General features: G+C 25.9%; 1 protein-coding gene across 11 annotated transcripts in view; it reads left to right on the top strand.

Moving 5' to 3' along the window:
* The window catches only part of Khc-73 (Kinesin heavy chain 73), a 48,497-nt gene that overhangs the window by 9,347 nt on the left and 12,124 nt on the right, over nt 1-27,026 (top strand). For all 11 annotated transcript variants that reach the window (XM_035095939.1, XM_035095936.1, XM_035095947.1 and 8 more), the window contains exons 2-4: nt 930-1,017; nt 25,823-25,986; nt 26,289-26,557. In XM_035095939.1, coding sequence (XP_034951830.1) covers nt 930-1,017; nt 25,823-25,986; nt 26,289-26,557 — 521 coding nt within the window. The remainder of the gene's footprint in view (nt 1-929; nt 1,018-25,822; nt 25,987-26,288; nt 26,558-27,026) is intronic.

Below are 27,026 nucleotides of genomic sequence, written 5' to 3'. Positions count from 1 at the left end.
ATTAGTTAACGAGATAGTCATTAACATAAACCAGTTCGGTGTTATCAAAGTGGAGCTAGAATCATAAATATTAGACATCATAACTATTTTTTAGCATGTTCAATGTCATTACTATTTAAAACTATAAAAATAAGTCATCATTTATGGAGATTATTAATAAATATTTATTCTAATTCTCCTGCAATCCCTAGGTCATGGATAAATATTGACTTTACGTAAAATTTGGTATATTCTCACCAGTTTATTAAAATCTTTGTTAAAATTTTCAATTTAAATATCAAATAAAATTCACTCTCTTTCACATAGTTCCAAAGTGTTCAAATTCAACGCAAAAACCAATTTTGTGGTCAAGAAATCAATTTTTTTCTTTTAAAATTCACATACACTAACCAAACGAATAAACACTATTATTCAAAATTAAACAAATACTTGCAATTGAAATCGAATGAATTTTTTATTTATTTTTAGATCAGAGTCTATCGATTCAAAAATAAAAAAAAGAGAATTCATCTCTGTTGAACTTAATTTTAGATTTGTGCTCTCAAAACAATTAATATTGCAAACAAAGATTCTTCTTATTGAAATCCTCTCTATAAAATACCATCAATAGTTGGTAGATTTTTTAAACTAATTTTTTTTCAAAAATAAGTGTTATTTAAATATAGAGAATTAATAATAATAACAAAGATAATCATTTGTTTATTGAAGAGAAATAAAGTTGCAGTAAACAATTTAAGTGTACTTTTATTCTATAAAGAGGTGATTATTATTTATCAAATAATTGTGTAAATTATTTTCTTCTGATTTTATGTTTAACCCTTAACCTTAATCGATTTTGTGTCAAGTAGTTGCATTTCGTGCTGATCTTATTGTCGATAGAAGGTTATTTCAACAATCTCATGCACTGATATGCTTTTGTCGTGTTGCAGAATTGGAACTTGGCACACAATGCGTCGTAGAGATGACTGGACAACAAACCATACTTCAACATCCCACGACTATGGATAAAATTGAAAGGTAAGTTCATTTTTATTCAGCTTTCTGTCCCTGGACAAGAACTTGATCATGGTAGAACTTTTTATTAGTTCAAACAAAAAAAAGATGAGAGAAGATTAAGTTCACTAGTAATTCACTGTGAATGGAATAATAATAATAAAAAAAACTAATCGTATTGATGGAAAGATTGATTTGAATTTTTTGATATGGTGTTTCGTTTGCTCACCAAATTGATTTTTATTCAGGTTGTGTATTTACACACATGAATTTTTTTTCGTCTGTTATCTTTAATTTTACTTCGTACTCGTAAAAAAAAGTGGTACTCACAAAAATCTATAGATAGAATTTTGTACACAATAACATAAAAATTTCAATAGTTTTAGCAAAATACAAAAAATTTTTAATTTTATTTTGTTTTTAGTATTGAAAATCTCTATCAAATATCAAAGTCTATTTATTTTTAGAATTTTTATAAATCTATTAATTTGTTTCAGAGTAGAAATAAATTATTACTCTTTTAATATTAAAATTATTTATAAATGTAATTATATATCATTATAAAGCATTATGTTTCTAAGTTAACTAAGATTATTTTACTCCAACCGTATAATATTATTCATTGAGTAACAGAAAAGTAATATAATAATAATGGTGATATTAAAATTCAAAATCATTTCGCTATCATCTAATTTTAACTTTGATATAATAATGTAAAAAAAAATACGTGAAAATATTTTTTTATTTGAAAAAAAATTGAATTTTTATGTCCTTCATCAAGTGAAAATTACACTTATTCTTTGTTAAATACTGCTCCAAAATCTAATTTTTATTTTTTTCGTACATACAGTAAGATATTCTCGGAATCAGAAATGTTTTGAGCAATTTCAACATGAATGTCAAGTTGTCTACATTTTATATTTATTTTTAATTCAGTCTTTCCTTCATCATTTTTCCATAGACATGTGATAAGTGCGTATTGTTATCAATTTAAATATTTAATAGGATATAGAGTATTTATTTGTTTTCATTCCAAGTTCATAGATATTTACATTGGGTTCCATTTTCAGAATATAATTAATTATTCCAGTTGGTTGAGAAAAGCATTTGAGAGAAATACAATAAATATTATATACGACGGTACATAAAAAAACTGCGATCAATCATGAATACATTTTTTATTTCATTTACTTTGCTTTGAAAAACCTCCGCTGTTTTCATTTCAATACAATCACTTATATATGGTTTATTTGTCTGTCTTGAATTATTTTTGTCCATTTGTTATGTCACAAATCTATCAAAATATTTTTCAACATTAATCTTTCATTTTATTATTTATTCAAATATCAAGCCACATTGAATTTTATATTTTATTTGTATCTAAAGGTAGAAATATGAGTCAATTACCAATTATGAGATGAAGTTACATAAAAGAATTTATTTTATTACTACAAGTTAATTCAGTGTGACCTTTAGAATTATTAACATTAGTAGTTGACATCCAAGACATTTGCAGACTTTCTAAATTTTATTTTTGTGTGATAATAATATATTAAACTGATGTTAATTAGGGTGAAATGGCCGTAAGAGAAAAGTTTTTGGGAGCAATAGTTCAACAAACATTTGAAGAAATTCTTGCATTATTTATATGTAGTTTCTAAAGATATGATGAATGATTTTCATTTCTCGACTTCTTTTTATTTTTTTTTTCTATTTATAGATTTTTATCATAATATGTAATTTATATATTAATTAAAAAAATTAATAACATTATGATCAAATAGTAAAGTTAAATTTTTAGAATAAAATTAATTAAAGCATCTGGAGTTGGTTAGAAAACTGAGAAAATGAATAATGTATTTCTGTTTTCTATCACTTTAGTTTAAAGTACAATAATATTAAATTTGCACTCGTAAAATATTAAACTGATTTGTCTTATTTAATTTATTTAACTATAGTTAATAAATAAATAAATAAATAAATCTTTCATTTATATTTTTTATTCTATTTTAGTCATCATCTGTGATTCGAAATTAGAATTATTTTAATAACAATTATTAGAGTAGAATAATAACGAATAGTCTAAAACATCTAAAATTATTTTTAGGTATAGAAATTTAATTAATGTAAAAAAGAACATGATGACAGTAGTACCTGCAAATGAATGTTTCAAGAATTGAAAATGTTACTTGATCCTTGAATTTGATAAAATAATTATTTCAAAAAAATTCTCAAACCAGATTTCTTTCGAGCCATAAGATTATACTACTTTTTTAAAAAATGAATTTTAAAATAGTCCTTGTTATTTGAATATACTTTCTCTAGAATAAAAAAAAACCTTAATGCAGATAAAATTTACACTTGTTCAAAATAATCAATATTTCAGTGCTATTATTCTGTTCTAAAATATTAATGCATTTTTTTCATCAAAAATAGATTCACTATTCTGAATGACATTGTATATATTGTTGCGAGAACTAGTGATACCCTGAAGATAGGAGATACGTTCAATTATTAATCGGTTCTATCGTCTTTTGTCGCGTCTCTATATAGTACTCTCAAGTTCTCAAGAGGACCTGAATCACATCTGATATTGTTTCACATTGTCCATAAAATATACTGTATCAAAGCCTAAAATTAACTCTGTACAATGTGGTCTAGGTATTTAGCTGAGTTGAATTTAGATGATTACAGTTCATAAAACTAGTTCTAGTTACATATTAAATGAATCGTTCATAGTAATATAAGTCAAAGAGATACAAAACTTTAAATATATAATATTCAAGACTCTACAACGATATATCGATCTTCCATCCCCCACATACTTTTGTCTGTGACGCAATGGCGACCTAATCCTCTAGCAATTCTCTACTCTCGAGTATGTGGTTCTCTCTATCTCTCACTCTGTCATATGAGAATGGCTGTACTCATATCAATCCATCATTTATGTCAAATATCGACATAATCCTGTGTTGTGATACATCCACATACAACTTTCATTCTTATCTGTCAAAATTTTTTCAATCATTTTTTTGTCACTGAAATATATGAATAGTAATTTCACTCAGATATCAAGATCAAAAAAAAAGAAAATTCATTTAATCTTATCAAAAAATATGTCGTTATCGAGACGGAAAATTTATTTCTGAAATTTATCATGAATTACTAAATTAATTTTATTCAGTTATAAATCAAGTTGATTAATTTTAAATTAGGTATAAAATGAAAATTAGATAAAAATGAATTTGAGTTTATTTTAATTCAAATGTTTTCAATTTTAATTTTAATAAAAATAATACTAAGATAGTTGTCGAGAAATTTTTATGAAAAATTACTTTTTGCAGAGATTTTTAGTATGGAAATCACGTGATATTTTACTTAAACTTTACTCACCTCTCAATGGATGATTCAATTTTAATGAAATCCAACGACCTTACTTTAAAAAGAGTTTAAATTTTCATTGCTACATGTTAACAAAGTATTGGAAAATGATAAAATTTTTTAAATTTTAAATTAGTTTCAATACATGATAGTGAATATATATACATTTTAACATACAATTAAGAGTAATAATAACATTGATTCAAACAATGATAGTTTCATAAATGTCAAATCAGTGAATATAGACTGCTTCGTATTGATTTACACTGATTCATTTTAGAAAAACAAATATTTTTATTTACTCTGAATTTTGAATTTTTGTAAGTAACTATTCTACTACGACATCTTCTAAGTAATCAAATTTGCTTACGAGAATTCCAGTTTCGTTGTTAGTTAAACATTTTTTTTCTTGTATGATTTAGAAAGGAGACTCATCATTTGCTCTACTTAAGATTAATGACCAAATCTTCTTCGTATAAATTTCTTCAATTTTTTCATAGATGTTTATGTTTATAACGATAATTCCAATAATAAAAAAATTGTAAAAAAGAGGTTTTTCAAATAGAAATATTTTTAATTTATTTTTGTGAAATGCCGAAGTATTCCTTTAATGTTGAGATTTTACTTAAAGTATGCGAATAAGAATTTCTTTGTGGATCTTGGGAAAAACTCTCTTACGTTAAATAATAACCATCTGGAAGAATGTATTTCTTTGAATATTAGTTTATAAATCTTCTTGACTTTTTAATAAATTTCATTAATTGAAATAATCACATTAAAAATTCATAAAACTAAGAGAATTTTTTCTCTACTCAGTATTCATCCGGTAGCATCTTCTATTATCTTTAATTACCAATTATAAATCAAATTTTTAGCATAAATTAAAATTATATATTAAAGAAAAATTCATGGTCACAACGATAAATCATTGTAATCAGCCGATTAAATAAGTCAGAAAAACTATCAAGATTTTTTATAGAATCTTTCCTGTGTTTGTGAACTTTAAAGGGAATTTTTCTTTTAGTGGTAATGGAAAAAAATGTGCATAATCAAAGTGCCTGTATGTATATATGTACATATTCGTATAAAAAACTAAAGAGTAAAGTGTTTATGCGAGCCACATGTATATGCTATGCTCTTGACTTTATTACCTTCCTCACGGCCTTCAGCCCCTCTCTTGTCTAAAGAATACCTATATTTATCATTAATGTATGAACTCTTTGTGACTCATTTCACAACTAGCTGTTGAAAGAGGTTCTTATCATTCGTTTTTCTTCATTCAAGAAATATTTGCATAAATTCAACAATCAAAGAAACATCAATTATTTCTATCAAAAATAAACAAAATCGAATCTGTCAAGTTTAACTAATGTTTACTGATTGAATTAATAGTATATATTGACAGGTGTAATGTGTTATTTATAGACTTACCAGGTATTATTGTCCTGTTGTAAACGCTTCATACATTAATAATTAAAGAAAGAACGACAGAATGGATTGAGTTAAATTGTATAATTATTTTTCGATTGATCAAATCATTAGAGAATTGTTAAAACTGCGCCCATTTTTGTTTGAATTTAATTATTTCCTGTTCCTTTATCACACACTGTCACTTACGTAAACATAAACAGGCGTTGGTTACCTGATTTTTAAATAGATGTATGAGTTAATCGATTTACAAGTAATTGTGAATACGCAAGAGACCAAAGATAATTTATTATTAGCCAAGTGTGCGGTGATAATGAATAAAAAAATGAGATAAAATATTTAATACAGATTTTTTATCGAAAATGTTTTGAAGCTAAAAATAATTAATCATAGATTTTTCAAAAATGATTAAAATTTATAATTCATTAAAATTCTTCCTAACTAATGAGTAGTCAATTAAATACGTGAATGGAAAAATATCTTCATAATTTCAAGAATAATGAATAAATGATGCTAATTACTATTTTCGATGTATTTATAGCTACATATAATTTTAAATATATCAAAAACAATGCTATTAAAAGAGAAACAAAAACATTATTTTAAATTTTAGGGTTGTTTTATTAGAAAACCAATGTCAATTGCCTGCTTGAATTGCGATTTTATGGTAATAACGAAGTAATTGTTAAAATTCACTTCCCATATTGTTGTGGTTAATCAATAAATTTTTATTTATTCAAGACTTTTCTTGTTTACTGAATAAAAATATAACATTTCGATATTTGATGCTTCATTACATTCATATTCTAAAAGTGTGGTGGAAAAAAAACCTTTTTATAACTTTAATGAATGTCAGTAAAGCTCTTTCAGTTATTAAAGTGGATAGTTCAAAAAATCCTTGATTGATTTGATTTCAGAGATTGATAATACATGTAGTCGATATTAAGCTTTTTATTAATTACTTGAATCAATTCCTTTTAATTAATACAATTTTATGATTCAATATGTTTATTTAAAAATATATAATTACAATAATACTGTAAATATTATGAAAAATTTTTCACACTTTTTTCTTTCATTTTTTATTTCTTTGAGAAAATTTTTTTTTTCTCTTCTCAACTCTATTCGTTTTTATAATAAAAATCCCTAGGTGAAAAGAAATCGACATTTGATCATTAAAGAGGGACTTACAAACGTTCTAGAAGATTTATTTCAAAGGTTTTGGCTCTCAATTTTCTATATGTGTTGAGAGGTTACGCTTTACCATAGCCTCAACAATCTACTCATCTTTTCCGACTAGATATAGACTGCTCTTCATAGTTCGAATGAAAAGACGCTTGATAAAGGAATGGAAATACGCACGTAGTTCGAGGTCACATAATGTAGACCAAATCGAAGAATGAAATCCTAGGTTATTGAGATTCCAATTTTTTTTTATTCTCTAAAAATCTTTCTTATTTTTTTTATTCAAAATTTTATTCTTATCAAGAAATTTGTATGAGATATTTACACGATTTTCCAACGTTATCTCTGATAAGTTACAAATTTTTCTCTTATCAGTTGATAGGAAGAGATAAATTTCGAGAGTCAGGTGAATATTGATCAATATTTCAAGACAATCGACGATTTTGCTTTTTAGTATGGCCATTTATTTTATTGATGAATAGATATCCTAGTTGATGAAAAAATCTGGGGATAAAATTTCATTTGAATACATAAAAATCTTGTGACGTTTACTCAGTACTCAGTCCAGTATTTACTCAATTTCTTAAGTTTCTTATCTGAGATAATCTTTGGATTTTTCTCTTATCTAAACATGACCTAACAAATCTTGTTAAAATTTCATTAGGATTTTTTGAATTATCCGTTTATTGCTTGCAGCATTATTTCATCATTAAACTTAAAAATTTCTTAAAAGATTATTACCTTTTTAATGACAAAAATAAAAAAAAAACTTTTTACAAAGTTAAAATTTAAACAAATTGGTTTTAAAAAAGATTATTAACACGAAACCTTATGGGGACTTATACTTTATTATTTTTAATAATATAATTAATTTTTACGTCAAACTTGATGGTATTTATCAACCAATTAAAAAAATTACCTCTTTAGCTTAATTTGTTTATAAACATTTTAGTGTGTTGCAGATATTTAATCAACAAAAAATGTCGAATAAGTTATTGAAATTTAAAAGGATAGTAATTGGAGTACAAAATCAAATCAAAAAGTGCCGATTTTGACAAATCTATTTAATTATATGAAATATGAATACCTTGTTCTCATTAATTACGTCATTAAATGTTAGCTATTATATGTTGTTCTTTTGAAGACCGAGAATTATTTTCATCAGTCTACTCGTTGGAGCTAGTTCGGTTGATAAAGTGATAATATCATCTAAAATTACCCAAACATTCCTAGTCGATGCATGCTCAATAACTACTTATTAAATTAAAGTATTTATTATACAATAAATTTTGTTTATTCATTATTTTTTACTTATTTGCTTTGGATACAGTTCGTTTCTTTTTAGAAAAAATTTGAAAACCTTTTTTTAAAAAAAATTCGTATTTAATGCTTTAGAAACTTTATTGTGTTAAAATAAATGATCTTAATAATCATTAGACGAGTATGTAGAACTTCAAGTCACTTTATTTATAATATATTCATTATAAATGTTGTATTATTGATAATTATACAAACTATTTAATTTTTTATCGATTGGTTAGAGTAGAGACAAATAAATTATAGAAAGAATTGTCACCAAGCCAAATTGGAGCATTGACTGTAATTTTATTTGCATAATAAATTCTTCATACATATACTCTCGACATCATTACCAATTATTACACGAATAGAAGGATCAAAAGATAGATTCTCTATGGGTGAAGAGATAGAGGAAGCGAGGATCAAAAGATGACAGGAAGTGGAAAAAAAGTCAGGCTCGTAGTTGCTACGTGAAACGTATTCGTAATCCATTTTGTCTTCCCTTTTGCTTACTGAAGTCTTTTACCCTACCATGAACACCCACAGTGTTGCACTAGTTTATTTCAAAATATATAGTTAAGTGTAGCACACGATTACAATGCCAAAAGAACGAGAATATCCTGACGACTGTTACAATTTATTACCCCCAAACGATTGTAACGTTTGGCTTTTTTACTTTTTTCTTTTTCCTTTTCCAATGCCTCTAAGCTATGGGTGATAATGAATCAACCCAAGTAACCTGAAACGTTCAACCAATGCCAAAAAACAGGAAAATATTACAGTAACAGTAAAAACCTTATTTTTCTTTTGAGATTAATAACATTTTATACTATTCTTGAGAAATTTCACCAAACAAAAATCACATTAAATTTTTTGTTAATTTCTGATGAATGGATCTTTTTACAATTTTCTTCATGTTTTAGCCAATAAATGTAATGGTGTTCAGATCCGTTGAATGGATATATTGTTGAAGGAAATAAACTGTTTGTTTTGATGAAATTGTTGTAGTAACTGGATATTTGTACGTCAAATTATCAATTGATTGATTCCAATTAAACTTTTTTAGAATAAAAAACGAAATCTAAAAATTACTCTTTCATGAAGAATTACTTGGATGTATTTTAAATGGATTAAAAGATAATTAAAAGCTTTTAACAAACTTTTTCCAAAGTTTTGTGTTGTATGAGTTTTTTTTTCATAACTTTAAAATAACGAAATCAGTATGAATTAACAATCTATATCGATTGTTTGTTAGTATCGGTCAACAAAAGTATTTTTTTTCAATAAACGAGTAATTATTTATTCATTGACATCAAGTCGTTTGATGGAAAGTCCATTCGAGTGTTAATTTAAAAAAAGTATAATTCTTTCTTGAAAATTAATGAAATGAAAATGTTTATAAATAAAAAAAAAACATTTATTGATTATCAATTAATTTAGCATGAAAATTACTATTATAATGATCTCTCTTTCATTTCCTCGTAAAATATATGATGTATAAATTATAGCAGTTCAATGAACATTTTATGGACAACTAGATTCTTAATTTCCTTGAAGTGTACATTAAAGTGGATCATTCTCGACATTAATTACATCTTTACTAATATCCTTGATAAAATTATTTAGAATTAATAACATCATTTCTCATCCTACTAAAGAAATTATTTTACATTAATATTCAAAACTAATTTACGTAAACAATAAATACTCAATATAATAACATACAAAATATTTCTTTAGTCAAATCGAATTTTATCAGAGTTCTTATGGATCATTTTTATTTTTCTTATCATTTTGGACTATAATCTTTATCAACTTTTATTGTAAAACAATATTATCAACTCAAATTATCTATAGTAGATACCACATAACTTTTATCTTGGAGACTTTTTCTTCTATTTTTTCTCATTTTCTCTTTCGTTAGTACTTTTTTCTCGTCGACATTTAACTTAAGATTTGTGTCTCGTGTTCCTTGCAACGATTTCTTTCGTATGTTGCAAGTGCCACGACTAAAATATCGCTATATATATGTGAGTGAAGAAGAAGAGAGATCTCGAGGAGTTAAAAGGAGTTTTCAGTTGAAGAATGTTACGAGCTGAGAGCTTGAATGAAATACAGAAGAGACAATATTCTATAGTAGCTAGAAATATTCCTTTTTTTTATACCCCTAGAAAATAAGAATGGCAAATAACTATTGAAGACAAGCTCTTTTGTAATGAGGCTGTATCTTGATTATTCTTTTTAATCAAGATTCCCTTGTAGGTCTAAGGCATAGATAGAATGAACAGGAATGGCATCCTCTTGGTTGTAGAGTTTCTTCAGACTCTTGACGCGTCAAGGAGTGCAGAACTGGAGAAAACTAGAACACTGGAATGAGGGTTACCTGTATATGCAAAATCCAACATTCCCTCTTGCTTTTTTCTTTTTTTTTTTTTTTGTAAAATATCGTTTTTATCTAGAAATATATAATATTCTTCTTCAGCATCCTTGCAAATATCAAAATTTTCTATATAAATCGATTTATATTTGCTGCAGATTTGAGTTGACAGACATTTCCGTTGAGTTCGACGAACTGCACACGACGCGTCCGTTGAATATGAACTGAAAAACTTGGAAGAGGTCCAAGAATCTGCAATAACCTATAACATCCCTTTTATTTTTTTCACCAACAAATCGAGTAATAGATATAAATTTGTCGACGGATATGGCGCCATATGAACTTTTAGAAATACTAGAAAATATTTTCTATTTATTAATTTTTAATTCAAATAAATAAACTTTAAATTTTCTTTTGAAATAGTAAATTCACTCATGCGATATATTAAATTTTAATTAAGTGCATATGTTCTTATCTAAATTTTCAACAACTTTAAATCGAATCAATATTCAACTGATGTAACTTTTAATGGTAAAATTATTATTTATGCATCATCAAAGACTGAATAATAAATTTGTTAAAATATCATCAGTGTTCATAAGAGCAATTTTTAAAATATCTTTATGGTTTACAAATAAATGAAAGTTTTTTGTAGAAAAGAGTTAAATTCGATAAACTGAAAAGTATTTGAAAACTTTGCACTCGGTCTAGGATAGAAAGGTTGTAAAAGATTTTGAAAAAATTTCAAGACTAAAGTACAAGTTTTTGAGTGCTGTATTTAGATTTAGAAAGAAACTTTGTCTAGAAGATGTGTGACGTATTTGAAATACTGTAGATAATTCATGATGTAGAAGTTTTTGGGATTCCGGTATTGTTATCTGTACTTTGATACGTTTTACTATTGCATTATGTGACCATCTGATTACTGAAAAAGAGTAGTGTGTAGTAGTTTCATGAAGTTAGAAAAACTTTTCTTGATGAAGATTAAATGTGACACGTTTATTATGAAATTGTCTAAAATCGCGACAGTGACCATGTTAACTATTTCAAAACTTTATTTATAACTGTAATCAAAGAAAACTTATGTGAAAACACGAAAAATTCAAATTTTTTTCGTTCAATATTTAAATAATATTTAGATATTAAAGCATTTTTTTATACATACTCAAAAGTTTTTTAATTTTTTTCCTTCAGATTCTTCATAAAATTTATTTTACAATGATGGAGAAAAGTGAAAAAATTTCAATAAAATATTCTAGAATTAAAAAACTCTACTTCAAAATTCTTTGGCACATTAAAATCATATTATTCTTTATAAAAAACACCAATTTAAAATTCAAGAAAGTTTTTCGGTTTTATAGTGGTTTCTTAATTAAGTGTCTAGGATACTTTCCTAAGTTACTAAATCTTTCTTTCAAATTATATAATATGGTGAACTAAATAAATATAAAGAAAAATTTATGTTATATTTTATTTCTTTATTAAATGATTCTAACATAACTCTTACGTTTAAATGACAATAAAAAATTTTTTTGAGCTATTCGAAAGAAAAAGCATTTTCAAAGGAACACTTTTAAATGTTATTAATGTTTGCAAAAATTTCAATGTAATTATTTTCATAAGTGGTATAAGTTCAAAGCTCGAAATAAGTTTTACTTTTGAGAGTTAAAAAGCTTATACAAAAAAAAATATTAATTCCTAGAAATGTTACTCGTAAAGGCAAACTAACTTCAAGTGTATCATACTTTTCATTAATGTTACAACCATTTTTGGAATATAAAAAAAAAAACATTTCTATGAGATTTTTTTTCAAATAACGAGCATTGCAAAAAATTCTTAATCATCCCAATTCAACCACTTTCTTTAAATAAAAAGAAGTTTCATTAAAAAATTGATCCCATTAAAAAGCTTCTAACAATTTTGAATTTTTTTTTTCTTTTTTTATCAATTAATTATTGGAAAAAAATCTCAAAAATTGAACAAATTATAAATAAATCAAATTGATAAAAAGTATCATTAGTTAAAAAAAATTGTACAGTATTGATTACTTTTGTTTTGCCTTTATTATCTGGGTCAATTATCGTCGTAGAGCCAATTATGATCTCGAATGAAGTAGTTCAAAAAATTTTACGACCTTTTTCCAGTTCTGATGATATCTTTAACGACGTGTTAATCGAACCAACTTCAAAAAAAAAAAGAGAACAATTTCAAGATTTTTTTGAATGTTGAAGTAATTTCTGCTAAGTGGTTTCTAAAAATTCTATTTATTATCTCAAATGAACTAGTAATATATTTGACAGCTTAATCATCCGTAAAACCGGATTCTGTTGCAGTTAAATAGAATGTTGCAGCTTGTCATTCGCACACTTTAGTATTAAATTGTAACGCGCGTGCGTGTGTATATATTCATCATTGAACCAAGACCTAGTGGCCTGGGTAAATCTCTTGTTCATGTTGCTGATCTATTTCACAGGCTTTTCAACGACAGGAAAATTATTTTTTTCTTTTATAACGAACATTGTACAAATGATGACAATAATTGTTTTCAAGTTTCATCACTTTTATTGTTCATTTCTAACCATGTCAAAGTGTCTATTCTGCACACATACCTAAATACACTAGCCTTTGTGTTCAAGAGAAAACAGATCTTTATTCTATATTTCGTATCTATACAGCTGTATCCATTTTTGCCTTTGAATGTTTAGGTTCTGTGAGCTTTGAACTTTAACTGGTAAAGATATATATATTTTAAGTAAAGACTGATTTCTCTTTTGCATCACAAATTTAGGTTCAAGTTAAACGATTTATCTGTTAACCATCAAAAACCTGAGATGATTAAATGTTAAATTGGTTATCAAGACTAAATCAATAGCACTAATGTAAATGTTTTAATTGAGAATTCAAATGACCAATTCCATTTATATTATGTTATTTATCGAAATTTATTATCTACTTTATTTGCTCATTAAGGAGCTTCAACATGATGTTTTAATTGAAACATTAAAGTTATTAAATTATTTTAATAAAATACATAAAGGTTAACAATTAATTTACAATATTTTGATGTGTTTTCTTTTTTCAATGATTTGATGATCTTCCAGCTACCAATAATATTTTCCATTCACCATTTCACTATGATAATTATTAACAAAATCCTAATGTTTAGAAAAAAAATAGTTAGAATGTTCTTGTTCAATGAATTAAACATCAAGTATATTTATTTTATATTATGTATCGCATGCATGAGAGAGCTTTTTATATTAGAATTAATTCCATTAAATTGCATTTAAATTAACTGAAATACTTATAAGTTAAGTATATTATTAATAAAATTAAGAGAGCTTTTCAATGTATTTCTTGATTTTTCAATGACGTAAAAAGAGAAGTTTAAATCAAATATTCTAGTATTTACACTTGAAATTGATTTTATTAATTTTGTTTTGTTGAGTAGATTCGATACTGTTACTGTTGCTATTCACTAAATGCAGATATTTTCAGTTGAATTTTTAATTCAAGTTTTTTTTAGTTTGACTTCAGTTCAAGTTGATTTTCAAAAAATACTTATATTTATTTTTAAGACTTAACTAAAATTACGATGTCTGACCTATGTAACAAATACATATGAAATATCATTACACTGAATTAATTTTAGCAACTAGATCTGAGTTTTTATATGTTCACAAGGTCAAGAAAGGTTACTTCTAAAAAATGAAAGTAATAGTCCTACCTGCTTCTCTTTTATATTTTTAAAATTACAAAAAATGAAAGATCGAATTTTTCATGTACCGTAAGCATTATTTTTGATAAATAACTCTGAATAACGAACATAAAAAAAAATCTGACGTAATAAATACATTCCTGATAAGTTCTTACATAACTAGTATCGGAAAGACTCATCCTCTATCGAATTTTGATGCCAAAAAATCTATTAAAATGATTGAGCAACTTTTCTTTCCATTAACCGTAATTTCATTTGTACCCACAAGTCTAATAAAAAATCATTTAAAAGTTCACTACATCAATGTGATAAAAGTTAACCAATATATCGTCTAAAAAAATCCTTCCAAATAATACTCATTAATATTTTTATATTTTTTCGATGTTTTCGGTGTCATTTATTTGCAGTAAATTTATTTTTCCAATAAAAAACGAAATTTAATTTCCTTACCTATCAGTCCAACAACCTTGATGAGTCCTCAATCGATTTCCCTCTAATATTCTTACTCGTTGTAATAAATAAAAAAAACCTTACGTCTAAAAATTTAAATAACTCAATGATTTGATTGTGTGTCTTATGTGAAAAATCGTCGAAATAAATAAAAGCCAATCCTCTAAGTAACATTATTTTTACTCATTACTTATAGTCGGATTATGAAAATACATAAAACGGTCATTCTTAATAGCCTCACGTAAACAGTGTAGTTAGTTATTACACGTAATTGCAAGTAATTATACATTTTTTTTTTCAATCTCCGACACAGTAAAGTCAAGGAGCTCGACTTTATAAATGAGAATAAAAAGTCGGACTTGGTATTACCTTCAGGTATAGGAACTTTTTTTTGTCGAACATAGCAAAAGTTGAAGTATGAAATAGAGTGTTGGAAAGAGTCTTAGAATGCATAATAGAAAGTGCATGAAATGAGTTTTTTTTTCTTAATTGTAACGAAAACAGTGAGGGTCGAGGGCGTAATTTATTATTCTGACATTGGTTTTGTAAATTAATCCATTCTAGAGTATCATAGTATAGTAGACCAACTGACCCAGTAATAATTTTCTTACTGCAAAGAATCCATGAAAACGTCAAGATCGATAACCTAACGCACATAACTTGTTAGAGAGAGAGTTTGATATGTTACGCAAGTTGGATTTATTTACGTAAATAAATTCAATATGTACGTATTATAATTATATATAGAAAAGTTCATTTCTATTACTACGAGAAAATGATTTACTTAATACTCTCAATGGTATACTTAAATTATCCAGTTTTATGTACTTCCGTTTTCTCTTATCTTACTTCATGACTTGGATATGTGCTGGTAGATCATTTTCGTCTAGTCCCCAAGTGAATGTTTCGATTCTGCTACAGAAGCACTCTAAAATCTCTCAACTTTGTGTTGAGCTTGCAGATAGATCTAGCTCAAGATCAAAAGCTTAGTTTACCATCATCTCTTTTATCCGTAATAGCTTTTGATAAACATTAATTAACTGCAATCAAGATATTTTTTTATTTTAGTACTATTTTTTTTTATTCCCAAGAAGGTAATATTCTCTTTTCTATTGCATTCTTTATTAAACTTTTTTTCAGCTTGAGAAAGCACAAAAAACTTAATTCTGTCTGTAAAGAGGCTTTAAAAAACCTTGCTTCATTTTCCTACGATATTTATTTGGCTCTTTCTCGTGGGTAATTATTTTTAGGTTGGCTTTTTGAGGTAATTTAAATGTTTGTGGATTATTTAAGTTCAAGTTACCATGAAAATGTAATATATTTAAATATTTCAAAGTTATGAAATCGATAGGATTATTTTATGGTTGATTGTTAGATCTCAATTAAAATTTCATATTCATTGAAAATAGATATATTTTATATGTTATATTTCAATATCATAAATTCACAGTAAATTATATTTACTTTTAAATTAATTTAAATTTTCAAATGAAAAATTGGTTTGAAAAAAAGTAATATCTGAGTTTAAATTATTTTTTAATATTTTCCTCTGTCAGTTATATTATTCTACACGAGTGAGAATTTTTATGACAACTACAAATAAAATATTAAATTTATAATATGAGAAAATAAAAAAATCTAATGTCTTTTGCAATATTAATAATTCATAAAAAATTTAACGTTAAAGATTATCTCAATAATTCATGGATGTTTATTCAATAGTATAGTTGACAAATGATCCAATAAATTGATCAAAATTGAAGTTTTCCAAGTTTTCCTAATTCTTCATTTTTTTTTATAATAAATGATGTACCCTACGGAGACATTTTATCTTAGTTTGCTATATTTTATCATCGCCATTACTTCAGTACATAATAATTAAATTCTCCCATGACAATTTAAATAAAGTCATTATCAAGCATTTTTCTGATGCATTTATTAGTAACTATTATAAATAGAGATATAATATAATAGCTTCAGGATGTATATTGTTCACTGAAATAAAATATTCGACTTTTATCTCAAAATTTTAATATTAATCTTTATTTTCTCATAAAATTTAGTATTTTATACGTGTCATGTTATTATAAAAGAATTTAAAAAATGTTCAAGTAGCAAGAAATTATTATAAATTCATGGGTTTTATACAAATAAAAATTCTCGTTTCCATAATCTAAAGAATAATCAAAGTTGCTACTTATGATCAATTTTTTATCAGTGGCTGTAAATTACAATTACTATGCATGATATACGTTTTTTAGAACAAAGAAAGTAAACATCTCGAGTCAAAGTATAACACCTATTTTTATCCTTAGACTATCCTTTTTTAAGGTTTAACCTAAGATAAACAAATCCTAATTAAAGTCTGAATATGCAACAAATTACCGTTCTTGTAAGACGAAAATTTTTCAATTTTATCCTATCTTCATCCTACTTTTATTTCATACTTTTTCTGGTTTCAATCTAATTTTATTTGAGATTCGTGTAATTTTATTTTAATTCTAATTAGGCTGTCAATCAGCATTAACATCATATGCATTATTAAAAAACGTCTGACTGTAATGGAAGTTATTATAATATTGACCATGTTCATATTTGAAAAAGCAGTTTTATTTATTTCATTAGGTTGTAACAAATATTTTGAAACAATTCGATTTTTAATAAATATAATTTTTGGAAAATTAATCTATTATATGAATCGTGACCTTATTCCAACTATATTCATAAGGACTTCTAGATATAAGAAAATCAATTTATAAGGTTGAAATCAGGCTATTCTGTCTATATCCGAATTTTTACCTACTTTAAAAGGATAAAAATATTATATTACGGTTAAAAGATTGAAATTAGGCTTTATCATCCTAATTTTTATCTACGCCAAAAATGAAATAGAATAATATTAGGATAAAAAGGTTGAATTTAGAATAGAAAAGATAGGAATGGTATGAAAAGAATAAATTTAGGTGTTATATTTTGACTCGGGTATATTTATGTTCTAATTATTATATCTTGAAAATATTTACTAAATTACAGTACTTTTCACTAATTATTTCATTCGTTACTCATCAATAATAATGTCTTTTGTCATTAACAAGAGTTTAATTTATTTTCAATGTTGTTATAAATTTGTAGTTAAGATAAATGTTTATTTCTTATAATAAAATTTTTCAGTTTCCTTTGTAAATAGATATGCAATCTTTCCATGGAATAGTAATAATTGTGTAATTTATCAAGTTCTTGCTAGTTTAATTAGCTCAGCAGAATGGTATTCAAATAAAATATGCAATTAATTAATCTCCAAAGCAGTGGTCGATTCATTCTTGCATTCAGAATACTTGAAATAGTAATTCTAAATTAATGTTTAGCATTTCTCTATCGACTGTGCCAAATCGTCCTCTTACCACGGAAATTTCTCGAGCTATTCTACTCTGATAATTTCGAGGTATGAAACGTATGTACATAGTTTCATGTATCTGAAGTCCAGATGGTGCAGAAAGTTGATGCCAATATCATTACATACTTAAATAAGTGTTTTTTTTATCATTTCAAATAGATATAATTAGTTGTAATTTCTAAAACAATATGTGCGACTGAAAAAGCTGCTTCAAGACAAACTACTTGTTTTATTGACTTTTATCTTCAGTATGAGTTTTATTACTGTAATATAAAGTTATAGACTGCCCTACTTTTATGACAAAAATTATTCTAAATAGAGAAAAAGCTTTTTTATCATTTATTTAACAAAATACTAAATAACTTTTTTTTTATTTACATTTAATTTGAAAGTTTATTCGAAGAGTTTTTAATTAAATTTTTCCATTTTATTCTGTAGTAATTAGTTTGATGGAAATGAGATCTTTCATTTTTATTAAAAATAAGAAAGATATACGAAGTTGTTTGTTATTAATAATATAATCAAAATATTGTTAATTATTTAAAGTTTTTCAAATTTGAAAAATAAAACTTTTATTTCTAAAAATCAATAAGACTTGATTAATTAATATAACTACTGCAAAAATAATTATTTAACATTATATTATTTATTACGGAATTTTTATTTTGAATTGTGCAAGTTAAATCATTTTGTTTAAATTTTAATATTAAGTATTTGTTGATAATTTTTTTTTCTTTAAATTGTTAATTCATTTTCGATAAAAACAGTTTATAAGTCATATTTATCAATTAATTAATTCTATAACATAGTTAAAAGCTTTAAGTATTAAGGTAAAAATGATTAATCAATTTAATCATAGATCAGCAAATAGTTTGCTCCAGTTCCCTATTCACCCTTCCAAGGTTTCAAAATCTAGTTCTTCTTTCAAGTCCATAAGATTCAATGGTTCAATTCATATCATATTAGTTCTTCTGATCATCAGACTGAATATCCAATACCTTTTTCAATCTCAACAAAAAACAGTAACAAAATGTTTTTCATCATAATAAATTATTCCTCGAAGTACACTAAAGTCTTACGTCTTTCTTGTCTTGAATATAAGATAATATATGTTGAAGGTAAATGAAATTCCGCAGGTGAAGCTGTATTCTATGAAAATTTATAGACAATGTGTAAATTTAAGCTTCCTCAAGACTAAAATTCTCGACATGAACCTATTAAATGTTAACTCATGCATTTAATTATTCATATATGAATTCAGTTAGGGTAGAAGGGATGTGAAAGGCTTTTCCTAGATTTTCATATCACAGAATCTGTTCGTCATAATGCACAAACTCATCAGGTATTTATTGAAGTAATGGATTTATTCTTTGCTTGCATCAGTGTATGTAAAGAAGCTTTGTACATAGCATAGATTATTACATTTTTTTTTTTCATCAAACAATTTTATACATTTTCTGAGAAAAACAGATATTGTTCACTAATCAATTCAGTAAAATATAATATTCTATTATTTCTGCACGAAATGGAAAAAAGCATCAAGATTGTTCTAATTTTCAGATCAAGATCAATACTTTTCACTCTTAATTAACCACGTAAATATCATTCGATTAATCTTTATAGTACTCTAAAAATAATAAATCCATTATAAATATTCCTATAAAATGGAGTTAATTAAAGAGAATTGTTTTTATTAAATGATTAAAGTTAATTTAAAATATTGTGGTTATTAATAGTTAAAAATAATAAAAATGATATAATTCTTAATTAATAACCGACATCAATATCAGTAGAAATAAGATTGAATTTCATAATTCATAGACACATTTTCATTTTGAATTCAACAGAAGCTTTTGATACATGAACAATCTTCTTTTACTTCAATCCAGTGAATTTCATATATCAAGAAAAATATATATATCCTTATCTTGTAGATTTTCTTCTTTTATTTTTCTTGAGAAATGTATTTTATCATAAATCTTTTAGAAATATAGTTATTAATTTATTAAAAAAAAAGAAAATATATTTATACAAAGAACAACCATTTTTCAAATATTTGTTTTACTTATTTTTATGTTAATAATGAATTGTACTCTTCATTTTCTTCCAAGAAAAAAATAATATTCAAGACTTCAATAACTGTTATTATATTATTACTTGTTCAACAGCCAATATTAATAACATATGAGATATAAAATCATTCTGCTCCACTGAGTTGTAAAATAACAGAATGTATTTTGTGTCTTGAATCTTCCAGATCTTTCTTTCCATGAAGATAAAAATATTAATTAAAAAAAATCGGAAACGCAAAGTGAACATATTTTTTCATTACATATTTCCTGAGGCTTGATGAAAAGCTCATCCACTGTACCATTCCCACGAGTCTCTGCCAGCAATCAAACTTCTACTTGAAGCCTGATAACTGCGGAAACGAAATTGTGCCTTGAGTTAATGGAAATGCGAATTGCATTTTATCATTTTTCTCTTCCGGGTGAAAAGTGAAAAAGAAAAAGTTGTACTTCACTGTGGTCTTCGGGCTTTCAATTGCTTTGGTCAATTGTATCTCACTTAGTGATAGTGATAGTAATAATAATGGTAGTAATACCATCTTACTAAAAGAAAACCTTTTTGAAGTATTCTTCAAGTTATTTATTATTTTTAAAAATCCCAGTATGACTTCCGTATTAACACCTGGAAGTTGAGTATTGAGTTATACTTTGAATAGTTTATTATTGGAAGTAAGTAGCACAAACGGTGCATGCTTTGAGAGGAAAGAATTCAGATTAAAATGCCCCTTGTATCAAAATAAACTTGACAACCTATTTTTTATGATTAAGATACAATGTATTTTTGTATCACCAACCATGATAACAGAGATATATGAATGAAACACAGAGTAAGCTTTTTATTCTTTTAGCAATATTATAATAATAAATGGCAAAACTTAAAACATTCAAATAATGTCCATTCTCATTTAATTTATTCTGAACTCATGAAATCAATATTTCAGCATTAATTTTCATGTAAGTTTTATTTTTTTTATTATTATTACTAATTATTTTTATTTGTTTAATGCAAACCATTTAAATTAATTTTTTTCCATTCGACTTTTTTTATGAATTAAAATAATCATTATCTTGTAGAATATTGAAGACCTTTTAATTTTCACTCTATGAATCTTGATGGTACACTGATAAAAGGATTTTTTTGAACGTAACATAATTAGAAGCTAATAAAAATGTTATTTGGAAAACAATCAAATAAATATTTGTTCACAGTTAAGAAATAATTTATTTGACTCAAATAAATGATTTCGTAACCGATAATTATGATTAAACTCAGGGGAAAAGGTAGAATAAATTAATGGAATGGTAAGTTATATTATCCTTATGATAATTTAGTATCAAATAAAGTAAAAAATAACTTTCATTTATTGATAATCTTAAAGTAAAAATTAAAATACAATAATGATTTTGTAATTTTTATGACGTCAGACAGCTTTGCAAGGAAGATTTATCAACTACTAATAAATCTTCATTTGACCTTACAAAATATGCATTATACACAAAATAACTTTATTTACCATTATAAAATTTATTTGGTTATAAATAATATTTATCTGTATTAAATAAATACTGAAAAAGTCTTAATAAACTTATTGATTCCAGTCAAATAAATCCTTCTATTACTGTAAATCTAATAGTTTGAATTTGTTTTTAAGTCTGCATGATTACTATATCCAGGATTATTGAGGTCAGTCTGTTCAGGTGTTAGTTAAGTCTGTCTACATATCCTGTGCCGAATATGTAGTACTATTTCTTCTTTGAATGTTCATTTCAAGGTCATTGTGAATATTTTCATTCGTAATGAACCATGGAGCATTTACTGAGACTCTAAAAGCTTTAGATCGAAATCATTGTATTACTTAGATTAAATTCATGCATACCGAGTCTTGTTTTCCATCAGTAACTAAATTAGATGAAATAAATTAATACAATAATTGTTACTGACTACGCAAATTGGTTTTCTCATTTAATGTACTTATATATTGTGAGCTTAATAAAGTTGAAATACTTTCTTTTTATTTACCTTTTTTTTTATTTCGAGAATGATAGTTTGAATAAATCATTATGTATCGATTATATTTTTCAACTGCTTCGTGACATAAAATTTTAATAGACATCGTGGTAATATTCGTTGATTTATAAGGTAATTAACAATCCATAAAGCTAGAAATATAACAATGAAAAAAAAAACAACTACTGAGTATTGTTTATGTATATTATTAATCTTCTTTCGAAGATAAAGCGATAAAACGAGTTAAGTAATCCTTTTGTTAAAGTTGGAGGGATTTTTTTCACTTCAGGAAAAATCCAATAATTCATTTAAAAGATAGAACATTAATCTCATCATCAAATGATTCGATAAAATAGAAAAAGTTTCATTCGTAATGTTTTAAAATAATTATTTATTATTTAAATTAGTCTTGTTAATATTATTTATATGTTAATTGAATCTAATTCATTTGCTTCTACGTCATGACTTAACTAATACAAACTCACGAATTCAAATTTTTATTCAAGATAAAATCTAAATCCTCAGATAACTTATCTCTTATCAAATTTCCGTTAGTCCACTTATAAAATTAGTCTATTTCTAACCTTAAAAAGCTTTCTATTCCTCCATATAAGACTTGAGATATTTTTGTTTTATTAAAGAATAATTTAAATGCATAAATTAATGAATTTTCTTTGAAACTTTTAAACAAAGAATAAGAAATCATACTTGCCTGTGTATACTCCATTGAAGAGAGGAATAATAATAGGTCTGAAGTATTTAAATCACCTTTGACAACACTCGAGATTAAAGCATGATTTTCTACTCATTCACGTACACTAATTATCTTTTGCAAACTAGATAATAATAATGATTAGAGAGGTCAACAAATTATAGATGTCGAACACCAATACCTCTTCAAACATACATGTGACATATATAAACTCCAATCCTTTCACTCTTTCACTCTATATAATTCCAAGCTCTAGGTCAATCTGATCGTGATTAAAGACATCAATTTCCATTCAGTGGTTTATGATTAATATTGTTATCCACACCTACAAGGAAATATTTTTAAAATCAGGCTAATGCGATAGAGCTGTAATAATTGAATTATTTATGCTGAATTTTTATTTTTTCCAAATTCCTTGATACTTTAATATAGTTTATAAGTAGAATAAAAGCCTCCCCTGATGCTCTAAGTATCAAATCCATTTAATTCTAGCCCTCTAGCGATCAATTAACAACCACAGTTGAGTCACAGGGGACGAACTTGGTCACTACTACATTGGAGATAAGTTTGCGTGACGAGTGTACTACCTTTCAACCACATTTCCCTCCTCATCGCGCCTATCAGACTTTACAACCACCTTACTCGTCTGAAAATTGTAAATACAGTGGTTCAGGTCACGCAATAGTCAGCCACATTAACTATCCCTTCTGAATTGATATAAAATGTACTAATTTGTTTCTTTCTCTCTTGGATATATTTTAAAAGAAAATTCCTCTGTATAATTTAATCATTTAGAACTAAATTCTATTTGAATTTCTTTCTCTTCGAAGGACAATTCCATTAGAGAATTGTAAAAGTTAGTCCATGAAATATTGAAGCTAAAGGATTTTTTCCGATTGAATGCACTTTCTTTCTCTTCATTGTCTCTAAAGAACCGCAGCTGATAATGAGTTACAAGTTAAAAAAAAAAGGTTTTATTTTATGTTTTTTTTGTACAATAATTTCTTGATTGTTAAACTTTTTTATACTTTAGTCAATGTTGCATGACCATTATTAAATTACGATTATAATCAGTACTTAATTTACGGTAATGGCAAAATTAAAATAAGATTAAAGGTCATAAGTAAAATATTCATGAATGTGCTTTTAAAAATTCCTAGTGTGAGGTACTGTTATTGTTGTTAAAAATAGTAAGCTCACTCGTCCTAGGAACAATAAGCGTTTCCCAACGCTCAGTGATGCTTTTCTTTGTATAAAGTATTCGTAATCCAGAGCTTCCCCTCATGGTTGGTCGGACACAAAACGAGCTTCTCTCAAGCACTTTACTGAAGCTCTCATAGATTAAACGACGAAAGGGAGTTTTATTACTTCTTTTTTGTAAAAATGAATTTCAAAAGTTGGCAACTAGACAAAACTTGACTCGAAGAGACATATAGTAAACTATAGACTGCTGTAAACCACTTGCATAATCAAGAAAGCATGTACTCCTATGTAAATTAATTCCCTGTCTACGTCTCACTGTTTGCAAATCAAATTGATTGTGCATTCAATCAACAGTAAATAAGTTTCTGTGGCAAATGAAGGGTTAATTCATCTTGAAAAGGAACTATTTCAATGATTATCAAATAAATGAGTATTTGATTATCAAATTTCAATAATTGGTGTTATATTTTCCAATATTTGATGTTTTTTGTTTTAAATTGAAAATAAAAATAGTATCCCAAGAATAATAAATTAAAATTATTTAGAATAACAATCATTTAACCAGAAATCAAATAAATAAATAAACATTCGTTCATAATAAATGATCAAAATAAACAATTAATGTTCAGAATTGAGCAGAACATTTCCAATACCAATAATCAATAAAATTTCAAACGAGTTTCATTGTTTTACGAATATACAAAGATTATTATTAAAGCTTAACAAATTACTTTTAGTTTCAATATAAATAGAAATACATGATTTCAATCGACAGAATTTACTTCCGGATGTTCAAAGCAATAAGACAAGTGGAACACGTGTTCAGTCGATATGTGGACTCGTATTTTATTTGACAGTTACTGCTCCATTTGCAGTAAACGAGTTTTCGATTGTCAGCGATCCGCGAAAACTCGAAAGACATGAAGAGTGTAGTAACTGACTATCCTACTGATGATCGAGTTACAAGAAAACAAAAGAATAGAAGAAAAAACAAAAAAGTATTATCGAGTACATAGATATTCTATTTATTTATTTATTTTTTCATCTAAAAATACTTGATTGGAAAATTGGAAAACTGCTGATCACAGAAATAAAGTAACTGAGTAACTAAACTTGACACCAGCTGAATCCATCGAAAGTTTTAACTTACAGAAAACTTGTGACTACATTCTCAAACTATCCCCAATCTCATTCGAGATTGTTTAAGTCATCCAATTAAATTACTTTTCATGGTCTTGTTCGTTCACAATTATTTTCTGTCAATACAGATTAGATTTACTTTCTTTACTTGAATCCCATTCATGATATTAGCTAATTTTATTTTTAGCAAAGAACACAGTCGACATTTTATTACTTTCTTTTTTAATTTGAAGAATTGAACAATCTTTAGAAAAGAAAAGTGTTATGGAGAGAAATAAAATTATTTGAAATTCAAATCAACATTGTGCAAAGTCTTAAAGAGAATGACACAGCGATGAAACGAGTAAATGAAGATTCTGTCATTAAAACATAAAATTTTATACTGACGATTAAATTTATGTTAAAATAAAATGTTTATTTAATATTTAAATTTGTTTTATCATAAAATTATTTTTTATGTTACAGAAATAAACCCAAGACATTTGCATTTGATCACTGTTTCTATTCTATTGAACCTGGAGCAGAAAACTTTGCCAGCCAAGATGTCGTCTTTGATGCACTTGGCCGCGATATCTTGGACAATGCATTCCAGGGATACAATGCTTGCATTTTTGCCTATGGACAAACTGGTAAATATATTCACCATGCTTCCATTTAAGTATATTGAAGTGAAATAGAAATGCTTTTCTAACTGTCTAGTCTGTGATGGTCTACTTTACGTTCTATTCTGTGGTTATTTTTGTTTTATTTTTCTTTCTTTTTCAATGCATCAGTCTGGGAAATGTTCCAATGGACAATAACTCAGAGAATTATTTCACCATCAAAAGTTTCATTATTTTATTTTAATCTATTGTTGAAGACTGTTGAAAGGCACTTGATTGTTTTTTATCAACAATTCTACATGTTTTATATATGCTTATTGTGCTTATAGGATCTGGGAAGTCTTACACAATGATGGGCAGTGGAGACAACAAAGGCATCATTCCAAGATTATGTGACAATCTTTTCGACATGATTGCAAAGCAACAAAGCTCTGAATTGACGTATAAAGTTGAAGTTTCGTACATGGAAATTTATAATGAAAAAGTTCATGACTTGTTGGATCCAAAGCCTAATAAGCAATCCCTCAAAGTCAGAGAGCACAATGTTTTAGGACCTTATGTTGATGGATTGAGCCAACTTGCAGTCACATCGTATCAGGTGATATATTTTTTAAATATTCGCTTATGTAACTACTGATAATAAAGAACAATAATTCTTTCGTATAAATCTCATCATCATAAATGTTTAAATTACGCAATGTTTTATGGATTTATTACAATTGGGTTTCTTTTAAAATAACATCAGTACAATTCTTTGTTAAGAAAAAATACTTTTTATCCTAAAATATTATTTGAAAGAGATAACTAAAAATACAAGCTTCACTATCGAAACCATTTCTAGTTTAAATAAAAACAAATTGAATAAATTATTCAATAGAAAATGATACTAAAAAAACTGAATAAATTAACTATTATAGACAATCTTCGTTTTTAGTTTCTCCATCAATGAATTAGATTAGATATAACTGAATATGAAACTTGGTATTCCTTATTTGTTATCTCTACAAGTATTTGTAATACATGCACATCAAGTTTTGTTTGTAAAGTTTTTAAAATCAATAATAATA

Source organism: Chelonus insularis, unplaced genomic scaffold (genome assembly GCF_013357705.1).
Source record: "Chelonus insularis isolate UGA/USDA-ARS -01 unplaced genomic scaffold, ASM1335770v1 contig_135_pilon, whole genome shotgun sequence".
NCBI lineage: Eukaryota > Metazoa > Arthropoda > Insecta > Hymenoptera > Braconidae > Chelonus > Chelonus insularis.
This window is presented reverse-complemented; position numbering and strand designations above follow the sequence as displayed.